Source organism: Tachysurus fulvidraco, chromosome 9 (genome assembly GCF_022655615.1).
Source record: "Tachysurus fulvidraco isolate hzauxx_2018 chromosome 9, HZAU_PFXX_2.0, whole genome shotgun sequence".
Taxonomy (NCBI): Eukaryota; Metazoa; Chordata; class Actinopteri; order Siluriformes; family Bagridae; genus Tachysurus; species Tachysurus fulvidraco.
The window spans coordinates 15,293,734-15,305,974 of NC_062526.1; the positions used below are offsets into that span (position 1 = coordinate 15,293,734).

The following is a 12,241-nucleotide window of genomic DNA, read 5'->3' on the forward strand; positions in this document are numbered from 1 at the left end:
ACGTTAACATCAATTTACTTTTGCAAGTTGTATGACTACAAAGCAACAAAATTTGCAAATTATTAGTAACACTGCAATTACCATTTTGAACTAATGTTGTTCTGTGCATCATTTAATACTGTTGCACTTGAGCTTGCCTGTTTACACTCACGGAATGAAGAAATGGCGGAATGATCAACTGCACAGACTCTGGCTCCAGATTTTCCATATTCAATCAGGATAGCTACTTTTAGTTCAGTCAAATTTAGCCTTTAAAACCACACAATGGGAGTCAGTGACATGTTGTCTACATAAATATGGTATACAGTCTTTGGGTACACCACTGACTATGTCTTTTAAACATAATATTAGCTAGAACTGAATAATACAGCACAGGTTTGGTGTTTTAGGATTGACATAAGCATGAACAGTACATTTGTCAGAAATGCATAATATTGATCTAGAATGACAGAACAATCACCTGTATTCAAGATTTGAAATGACATTTCAAAACTATTAATAAATTAAATAGACCTTGAGAACTATAAAACTGTAAAATGATAAAACTTGAACTTTAAGCACCAGGTATTGTATATGTCTTTCATAACATGGGCCATTATAATAGGTTTGCCATTATAGAGCAGTGGTTATAGACAATATAAAATCAACATATTTGAGCATGTAATATGTGCAGCTGTAGTGCTCTATCACCTGCCACCTTTCCACATGGTGCTTTAAGGTCTAATTTATCATTTGAAGTATGAGCTGATGCTACCTATTTTAACACTGCAAAGCACAATTTAATAAATCTTTAAAGCAATATATTTGTCACATGGTGACTGTAATTATTTGGTACTTGTCAGCTAATACACTACTCTTAAAGAATAACACTATTACATAAATTGTAAGAGTGTTGGAGATCATTTTCACAAAAATTGCAAAGATGGTATAGTGTTAAAGTTATAGAAGTGCACCTTATAATTATATAATAAACATAGAACATATATTCTACAAATAAGAAATGTCAGGTCAGATATATGATGCCTTGCATAACTATTCATCATCCCCATCCACCCTCTTCCCCCTTCCTTTGAACTTTTCCACAATTTGTAGTGTTACAAGATTGAACATAAATAGTCTTACTTAGGAATGGCCAAAGGTATTTTGACATCTTTCCACCAAAACCATATGTGTGCCCCTCGCAATCTGTTGCGACAAAGATTGAAGTACACAATTGCCTGGAATGGCTTTATATGCCTTTTTAACGTTTCCTGTCATTGGAACTAAAGGGAATTTCCACAAACCTGTTCTTGCTGCAAGTCTATGTATCTATGCACAAAGTAATAAAAAAAAAAAAATGTAAAAATAAACAATAAAGTCTTCTTGACTTGACTTGCCTTGACATACTGTAAGTCTATGGAGACATGATTTGCCCAGGTCATGAAAAAGAACATAAGAAGCTCATACAGAACCCTGAACTAAACACCACTGAACACATGGATTGAGCTGGAACACCAAATTCATGCCAGTCCTTTATGCCAAAGATCAGTCCCCAAGCTTATTAATGGTCTTGGGGCAGAATGGACAAAAAGGCTTTTCAGAGGCATGAAGGATAACAGAAAATGGGTATCTTAGTGCAAATGGTTTTGGAATGGGATGCCCATCCATACCATTAATCTATTCTCTACAACCCTTAGCCAAGATTGTCATGGCACAAGGCAGGGTACACCCTGGACAGGATTTGAGTCTGGAATGGGATGTTCAAAAGGCTAATAATGATGGGATGATCAGGAGTCCGCACATATTTATCTATATCTTGCAGGTCAAGAATCTAAAATAGTACATAATATTAAAGGGTGTGGTCAATACAGTTTACATTCATTCTACATCTGTGCAAGTATTACATGATTTGTAAAAAGTTGGTAGAACCACCTTTGGCTGCAGTTACATTATAACCAACTTTCCAGGATATTTCTTTAAAAAAATGTCTTTTTTAAAAAATCTGTCAGATTTAATGAAGAGGTCAGTTGAGGTCTTGGCTTTGACTATGGTACTCTAATACATTCTGCTTATTGGTTTTGAACTGCTACAGTATATATTTTCCCGTATATGAGGGTTATTGTCCTGATGGAAGGTTAAACAAAATATGAAGTCACTTGCAAGCAAGAATATGCTTTCTTATAGGACTGCCCTGCATATGACACCATTAATCTTTCACACAACCCTGAGCAGTTTCCTGGTTACTACTGATGAAAAGCATCTCCATAACATGATGATACCACCACCATGTGGAGTGTCTGGGCTACGGTTGTCCTTGAACAACTTCTCCCTTTTGTGCTGTGGATTTCTCCAGCTCTTTCAGAGTGTCAGATGGCCTTTTTCCCTGGTTATTAACCTTGGGTGGCCTTCTATAGCTAGATTTAATACAGTTCTGTGGGATACGCAAATATTTTATAGCAAAACCCTAATTGATACTTTTACACAGTTTCTTAGACCTTTGTTTGTTAAGGTATGTTTTCTAACAAATCTTAGGGCCTTCCAGAAACAGTTTATATATAATATTTTCATATTGAGATCACATGATCTCACCAAGCTATTTTGTATAGATTCATGAGATATACACCAAATTAAGTCAAATTCAGTAGTTCAATTCCGGGTTACAACATTACAAATGTGAAAAGCTTCAATAGGGCTTATGCAAGGCACTAAATAATATACTTGCGTATATACATTTATATAATTTGGGAGTTGTTTGTGCATACGTGTGTTTGTGTGTGTTTGTGTGTGTTTGTGTGTTTGTATGTGTGCTCATAGGTGGATAGCCCAAAGACAAGAGAGCTGAAATAACACTGTCATTTTTTGTTGCAGATGTGAATAGTAGGAAGCTACAGAACAGGCTGAATGAAAAACTCTGGCTGGTCGAACATTACGTTCGAAATCAAGGAAGTGGGCGTAACAGTGGTCCATCCCATATAGGCAAATCCTAATACATATATATATTTAAATATGAATTATTTAACTATTTAACAAGAGTTCCCTTGCCAGTGCCATTCCAGTTTCACTACCATGCTACCTACTTCACCATATTCCCTTTAGTAGCTATGACAGGTCTAACACACAAATTGACACTCAGAGGTTTCCATGCCAGGGATTCTAGTTATTATTGGTCTAGTAAATTTATCTCCTAATTTACATTGTACTTACATCCCAATATAGTTTATATAGCTAATATACCTTTTTATTTTACATTCAAAATCTCGTTGGTATTTTAAGGACCATGAGGTTTTCTAAATATAACCATGGAGGCCTGTTGGAGCCAGTTAAATGTAACCATGATGCAATTTCTTTTTCGGGTACAGGAAAAAAAAAACTGGAAATGTTTTTTTTTTTTAACTTTAAGTAGAAAATTTGTATAAGATTTTTTACGTATCAAGTACAATTTTTACTTCAAAAAGTAAAATTTTTACTTTAGTATAAAATTTGACTTGATACATTTATACTGGGTTTTACACTTCATTACATTGCTACAGTATGCTAGAAAGCCAAACAGTTATCGAGCTTGTAGCAAACCAAAACCCTATACAAATTGCAGACTGGCTATACAAATCACTTTAACTGTAATGTTCTTGCTGCCAAAATAAAAATGAGTTTCTGCTGACCTGTCTACTTTTCCCCTTGGGGTGGAAGGGATTAAGGCATGAATCATGCAAATAAGAAGTGGAATTGGAAACTAAATTGAAATCTAAGGTCAGCTTTTAATTTCTAATCTCTGTCATGGAAACTTGATCATGCTGAATGTGTACTCCATACCCATCCATGCCCATCCAGTGGCATTGTATGGTTAATACCAACAACACAGACATATGCAATGCTACTGCCATTTATTCTAACACACATTTTAAGATTAACATCCACCAAAACAGCAAGCACTGGATTGGAAGTAATCATATATACTAATTTTTCCTGTCTTTGTAAATCTTTAGATCTATAAATAGTTTTCCTTTAAAAAAAATTGTAAATACTCATTTTTGTCAAAATTGTGGGAGGCAAATACATTTTGTGTATAATATGTAAGAACTGATACAAATAATATAGCTATTTTTTCTCAGAATCTTTCATACATTTGCCACCTATTGTCATCACCAAATGTTTTTTCATGTGGTTCAGTTGTCAGAGTTTTTTTGACAGATTTAAAAAAGAATATAAATTATGGTCTGAATACAAATTGGTGTTACTTCAGTTCTCTATCTTTGGGCTTCCACGTGTGATTGACCACAGCAAACAAAGGATATCCACAAACACAAACAGCTCCAAGAGTGATGACTGTCTACTTGTCGAAATCCACAGCAACTGAACCATCCCTTCTGGAAAAAACGAATAATGTATTTTTGATACATTCTGCACAATCATCTTGTATGAGTTTGCCACACTCTTACCAATCAATATATTTTAAACATTGAGGACATGTTTAAATATATTGGGGAATGCAACTGAACATGAATGAATATGCTTTTAAAGGTACTTTAGATCCACATCTCTGTGCATTTAGGTTTGCCATTTAGCTTCTTACTCCTTATTGCTCCTCATCTTTCTTCTGGTTGTCTGCTACACAAGATTAGAGCAATAAGGACCTGCAGATGTGGTTTCTGTTGGTTTTTCATTTTGCTTTTCATTAAATCGGTCAGTTTCATAAATACAATGATCTTTTTGATGACAACTAATGCAATCTCTCTATAGCACCATGTGGGCAGAACATCACCGCAGAGGACGGATCAATTGTATACCAGCCTCCATGTAAGACTGGCGCGTGGATTGTACCTGCAATCATGGCGTGCTACTTGCTGGTTGCCAACATTCTTCTGGTCAATCTTCTCATTGCTGTCTTCAAGTATGCCCTATTATGACCCATCTTTTGACTATTGTATGAATGTGTTCATACATTCATATGTCAATATACAACAGTTGCCATCTGTTTAAACATGTTAGCATAGAAGAACAGGCTATATCTTCATAGTTCTAGTTAGCTTGAGGTCGAACCCAGTACATATAATGGCACCCAAAAACCATTACATAATATAATCTATTAATTTCATTCAAGAAATTGAGCTGGGCATTTGGTGTGTTGTCTTTTCAGTAATACATTCTTCGAGGTGAAGTCCATCTCCAACCAGGTGTGGAAATTTCAGCGTTATCAGCTGATTATGACATTTCATGAGCGCCCTGTTCTTCCTCCTCCCCTTATCATCTTCAGCCATATGACCATGGTCCTCAAGCATCTTTGCTGTCGCTGGAGGAAGCATGATGATGATGAACGGGACTTTGGATTAAGTAAGTGACAAGTAACCTTTCATTACATTCATAATGACAGTTTTAAAATAAGCGTTGCTCAACTGCTGATTTACAGCTGCTTCTTTGTAAGGTGAATAGATCTGTACATGATGATTGTCTTGCTAGATTGTTCTGCTAAATTGTATGATAACACGTGCAAATATGAAACAATCATATAAATCAACTGGCGATTAATAATGCAGAGGTTAAACTTTCATTCATACTACCAGAGCTCTTCATCACAGAAGATGATCTGAAAAAAGTCCATGATTTTGAAGAGCAATGCATAGAAGAATACTTCAGAGAAAAAGATGATCGCTTCAACTCTTCCAACGATGAGAGGATCAGAGTAACATCTGAAAGGTTTACAGAGCTTATGCAAAATTCATATGAATCATATTCAGTCAAATGTAGTAGTAAAAATAATACTGTTTTAAATATATACTTATAAGTTGTTTTGATCCCAAAAATAACTTCCCTAAATAATCATGGGACAGTTTTGGCTTGGGTTCCTACTGTACTAATAAATATATATATTTTAAATAAATATATTATTTTAAATTTTAAACTGGGTTTCAAGTTTCTTTAATTCTTGTATTCATCAGGGTGGAAAACATGGCAATGAGGCTGGAGGAGGTAAATGAACGAGAGCACTTCATGAAGGCCTCATTGCAGACAGTGGACATTCGGCTGGCTCAGATGGAGGAACTAATTGCGCGTATGGCTGCGGCTCTGGAGAGGTTTACAGGTGTAGAGCGGACCGAGGTGAACAAGGCACGCTCAAGGACGTCATCAGACTGCACTGACAATAATTATATCCTCCGTCAAAGCAGTTTCAACAGCCAGGAGGGCAACACCTACCGGCTCCAAGAGTCTATGGAACAGGGCGGGGAGGAGTCCATTTCTCCAACCTCACCCACTGCACTGGCACCACGGGTAAGGAGCCATTCATTCTACATGGGCCATTCATCTCGAGACAGGTGTGGCACAGACCGAGTTGAGGGGTTCTACAAGGAGCGATCTTTGAGCTTACACCGAGCCAATAGCTCATAATCAGTTGCATCAGGAGCTGCCCCAAAAGAGTGCAAACCTGCCCCACTAAATACATTGTCTGTACAACAGCAACATCGACCCTCATCTTGCATTGATATATATGTGTCTACCACTGAGGAGGCACAGCCCCAAGAGAGCTTCCTGGAACCAATTAGAATGCCTAAGAGTCTTGCTCGAGATTCATCTTCCCATACAGAGATCATGGAGGCAGTGCTATCTGGGGAACGGGACTACCATTGTAGGGCAGGGGTTAGTGAACGACAGCCAGATGGCACTGTCTTATTTGAGGATACTGCTGCCGCTGACCTGTCACTGTGCACTACCCACCTACCACCAGATGCCCTGCCCTCATGGGACACAGATCCATCCCCTCCACCCTCTGCAGGTATCCTTGAGCGCTCCAAGAGCAGCCGCTTTTTATCAGCAGCTGGACCCTTATTCTTGGATGAAGCACCAATAGTGAAGTCCCACAGTCTGATGTTCATGCCACGCACTTACTATGGTGGCATGGGCATGCAAGTAAAGGCAGCTGAGTACACCAGCATCACAGACTGCATTGACACACGCTGTGTCTCTACGTCATACCCAGTGCCCGAGCGCTCAGATTCACCTGGGGGCTCCTTCACCTTTGAGAAGCCCCAGGAATTGTGTGCCTCACACCCAGAGCGTGATGCTGAGCTGAGCCACGCTGAATCTGACCATGAGGAGCCCACTGAGGGCTCTGCTGAGACCAGCAAGCCCGGTTCCAGTGGAGGTGGTGGAATGGGGGTTGATTTGGCTCTTGGCTTAGCCCTGGGCCCCTTCTGTTCTCCAGCCTCTAGACTGGAACGTGCCAATAGCTGCTCCTCGTCAGAGGATTCCCATTCCAATATTTATGCCCGAAAAAGCTTCTCTATCAGTGAACGCATGGACAAGGGACGTGCCAGGAATCCATTCCAGAGAAGCAAGTCTGGTATAAGGCCTGACAGCAAGACAGATACACTCTCCTTGAGGCGACTGGCAAAGCCATCAGCCTTCCAAAGCTTTGATGGCAGGCACAACTATACGTGATGGTGGAGGAGATTAACAAGAATTGGTGTACGACATTGTGGATCTACTGTTGTATGCATAGGATGGAAAAGGAATCTTAAAACTAATTTGATGTCCAAAGGTCCAATAAGCAGTTAGCACTGTCTGGGTGAATTATGTGCTCTACATTGTAATAATCTGTCCTGGATAGTACTAGCACATGACGACACCTTTAGCACCATAGAACAAATATGGATTACAACTTTGTCATTTGGCATAATTAGTCTGCAGGTCTTGAACTGGTAAATCCTAATGTTCATTCTTTTCTGTGAGTTCAGGTGGAAATAGAATAGGGGAATATGTATCCACTGACTGTATCCAGACTTGAAATATATAGACAGTGCATATTCCCATTAAGAACTAGGTTAGCAAGCCATGTTTAAAACATATTGAGTTCCTCTCTCTGAACTTCAATCATCCCATTTGTCTTAATCTTTTGAGTTTGACTATCCCTGTTGTAATGATACCAGTGTAGGCATCATGAGTTTAAATCCAAATCAAATAAAACACAAAGGGAAATATTTTTAAGACACTCAACATTTGTTGTATATAATTAGCTTTATTAATTAATTTTATCTTGAAGACACATGCATAAACATGGTTATTATACAAAAAATTGCACATATATTTTCTCAGATATCTATTATAGATTTTATCATACTTTTATCATGAAAATATACATTGTTTTCAACCCTTGAGACATTTGTTCTCAGATACCTTTATGGTGCAACCAGTGCTTTTCCAATGTACATTTGTAGGACTTGAAGGACCTTCCCCTACTTCATTTCATATACACTAACTAGTTTAATGTAACATGTCTAGTACATGGGCCAGTTAAACACACAGAGTATATGTGGTTATATTAAAATTGGTATGTATATGGTAGATTACATTAAAAACATATTTGACCTACACTCAGCACTATTTTACATCTCAAATCATTCAGACAACAAACTGATAATATTGTGGCAAATAATGAAAAATTAATGATTTTCTCAACCTTGATTTTTAACCTGAGCTCATGGAGATTACCTGGAGATTCAGTCATGAGAGAACCAAGTAATCATTAGTAGAATCACAAAAGTAATCACAAAAAGAAGCTTAGTTGGTTATTGTTGGTTTTTTCCCACTACCTAGATTATTGATGTAGACTTGCTATGCAAGGGGCCAGAGGACAGGGAGTGGTTCTTATGCACTTTAGAACACGTGTTGTTTTCAGGTATGCACATCTGTGAGCACTGTATTTCAAGCCAGCTGAGAGATTTTAATCATATTCCAAATCATTATACTGTACAAGTATTAGGATAATTACAGTGTATTACTACATAATTATGTAATTCTACATAATGGTTCAATATTTGTGTGAATAACTGAAATGGGATTTAATTAACTGGATCTGAATTTCTGATATGATTCATGTGTTATCTTATAAAGGAAGACATGTAAAGAATCATTTTCATTCACAATGAACATATTATTTGCTGATCCAAAGCAAAACATTATCACCCCCAAAACACTAACTAGAAAGATAATTTTGTGAAAATTAAGATTTTGAAGCAATATAAAATACAGGAAATCCATTATAGATTTATTAGTCAGCTGAAATAAAGGTATTGCAAAATATAAGCTTATCAGTGTCATGTCCTCCTCTACCATCAACCTTGTTCTACTGCCTTATTCATGTGTAAGCGCACCAAAATATTCTACTATATACTCTGTTAAAAAGCAGTCATGGGAGATATGTGTTAACTAAAAGTGTAAAGGAAATGATTGCAGTCTGAAAATACAAAATGCAATATTTTGTGTATATCAGATCACTGTGGTTTTTATGAAATCATATAAACACTTAAAAATGACATACAAATCACGCATCACATCACATCATGTTGCATCCCTCTATCACAAGCTTTACATATCAAACAAAGATAAGACAGAAATTACTGTACTAGTGCTTAAAAAATATGTAAATTCGTATAAACATATATGTATATTTGCCAGTCCTAATATCCAACAACATTGAAATGTATTTATCCTGAACCATTTTTCCCCTCCACAAATTTCTAAATCTACATTTACAGCATTTAGCAGATGCCCTAATCCAGAGCGATTTACATTTTTTCTCATTTTTATACAACTGAGCGATTGAGGGTTATGGGCCTCAGGGGCCAAGCAGTGGCAGCTTGGTGGATGTAGGAATCGAACTCACAACCTTCCGATTGGTAGTCCAGTAAGTAAACTTTAGAATGAATTCAGCTGAAATTCATGATTTAGCCCCTTTTCTTTCTCCTTTTTTAATTCTGAAGACTTTTCAGGCCACATTCTCACTACTGTCTTACAGATATAAAAAGTTTTGAAACTGACATTTTGGACTTTTCCTAATGAAAATATTATAGAGGTTATTTCTGCCAGTGGTCACTCTCAAAGTGTACCATGGACATAACACATAACACAAGTCCTCCATTCTTAAAGCTGATTTTATGTGAGATTCACCTAGTGAGTCTAGACATTTTAGCTAAACACAGTGTAATGTCCTAAAATATAAGTGAGCACCACATAAGCACCTGGTTGTCACATGTAAAAGTTCTTTAAATGTTTCCATAAATGTTGCTATGGTTGTTTAAAGGTCACTACTTTTAGCAGAAAGGGGCCAAGCAGGGCAAAGGAAATGTACCGTGCCAAATCATTGAGGAAAATTCATGTAAAGTATTTTTTTCCAATACTGTAGCATACTGGTTTGTCAGTTATATTCCACATTTCTCAGCCCCTTTCCTCTTCTTTTTAATTTGTGAGTACTTGTATGCTAATGAGTCAAAGCACATGTTTTTTTCCACAATAATATTGTAATTTTATTCAAAGGGGTCATAGTTAATTTAGTGCCCTTAAAAATGATTGCATGTCGTTCTTCCACAAGGATGTGAAATGAATTTTGGAAAATGACAGAAAATTGGTGAGGATGAGAAAAATCCTATCTTCCCACTGTAGTAGGCTAAGTATTTGGATGCAAATACAAACATGTATTCTGTAATATTCCTCAATGTGAATAGGATGTTTGGCATGTATTATTAAATAAATTAATATTTAAGTGAATTAGGACTGGATTTTCTTCTTGTATTTTTGTATATGACACACAAAGGTATATCTAAATTAGTTGTAAACCCTCTTTGGGCATGTTGGTGGGTCTACACCTGCGATTCTGTTTAACTGCTGATTAATAAATATTTTCATGTGAATAGCTAAATAAAGAGTTAAGATAATGACTAATGGAACTAATGTACAACATTAAGCTATGCATTGAAGACATTAAAGACCAAGTTGGAAAATGATATAAAAATTATATTTGTACATTATTTGTCAATTATATATTTACATTTACATTTACAACATTTGACAGGCGCCTTTATCCAGACCGATGCGCGAAAGTGCTTTTAAGTCTCTATCAATAAATACATTAACACTGGTTCACTAGGTTACTGACTTATATATATATATATTATATATATATATATATATATATATATATATATATATATATATATATATATATATATATATATATATATATATATATATAAACCTTGAACAGAGTTTTAGGATGTCGTTTATATATATATATATACACACACACACACATAAAACAAACAGGGGAAAAGTGCTAGTGACACAGCTGTAATTGTTGTTGCTATTATTATTATTATTATTATTATTATTATTATTACTACTACTACTACTACTACTATTATTATTATTATTATTATTATTATTATTATTATTATTATTATTACTACTACTACTACTACTACTACTATTATTATTATGTAGTGATATAGTCCTTCCTATAGATGGCACTATTGGATTACTTTCACACCAATTGATTTGCTGCCGTATGAAAAAAGAATGACATTTTGGGTTTTTTTCTGCTTGTTTGTTTTAAAAGATTCGTCTGTTCCTTTCTATGATTTTATTCACAGAACGACATCTTAAAATGACACAAAATGTAGCATTCAATCAACTTCAGTGTTTAATTTTACATATAAATAATTACAATAATCTTTAATAATAATTTAAGTGCTTGGAACCTGGAAGCATTTCTGCACTGGGTTCCCATCAGATTAACTTAAGTTTTGTAATGATTGATTGATTGATTGATTGATTGATTGATTGATTGATTGATTGATTGATTCTTCTTGGTAAGCGATTTTTTTTTTGCATTCGAAGAGTAACATATTCATCCGTACAAACCCTGGCCACCAATGTAACCATTCACCTTGTCCGAATTCACCCTGCAGTTGCGCAAACTCGCCGCTGGGCGCCGCTCGAGCTGAACTCCGCTTAAGTCAGGGAACATTCTGTTCCCCAGACTTGCACCGAGGACGCGGGCACGCGCGTGACCCTCATGTGCCCTGGTGGAGTGTGGGTTTCGGAGTCTACGAAATGCTGACTCGAAAGATGTTACTATATTTGCTATAGGTATTTACTAAATAAAAGATCAGATTTCAGTGGCTGCGATTGTGCCCTATTGGTGTTATTGTGCTGCGTTGCGTTACATTTAGGACGACAGAGGAGTGGAGGTAAACGGGGGGAGCATTTAGTTTAAATAGTGAATCAGGAATACAAGTAGAAGTATGTTAATAAATAAATGTGTGTGTGTGTGTGTGTGTGTGTGTGTGTGTGTGTGTGTGTGTGTGTGTGTGTGTGTGTGTGTGTGTGTGTGTGGCACGTAGACTTCCACGTATAGGTGGCCCTTGAGCTTCGTTATTAAACGTGAACGTTTAACACGCAGGTTACGTAGACAACATTAATCCGATTGTTTTAC

The 12,241-nt window shown here is 36.5% G+C and overlaps 1 protein-coding gene across 1 annotated transcript in view; it reads left to right on the forward strand.

Moving 5' to 3' along the window:
• trpm3 (transient receptor potential cation channel, subfamily M, member 3) overlaps positions 1 to 6,879 on the forward strand; it is a 134,677-nt gene extending 127,798 nt beyond the window's left edge. The window contains exons 23-27 of the mRNA XM_027141509.2: positions 2,848 to 2,955; positions 4,717 to 4,867; positions 5,114 to 5,307; positions 5,538 to 5,670; positions 5,913 to 6,879. Coding sequence (XP_026997310.2) covers positions 2,848 to 2,955; positions 4,717 to 4,867; positions 5,114 to 5,307; positions 5,538 to 5,670; positions 5,913 to 6,360 — 1,034 coding nt within the window. The 3' untranslated portion in view covers positions 6,361 to 6,879. The remainder of the gene's footprint in view (positions 1 to 2,847; positions 2,956 to 4,716; positions 4,868 to 5,113; positions 5,308 to 5,537; positions 5,671 to 5,912) is intronic.
• The last annotated feature ends 5,362 nt before the right edge of the window (positions 6,880 to 12,241 follow it).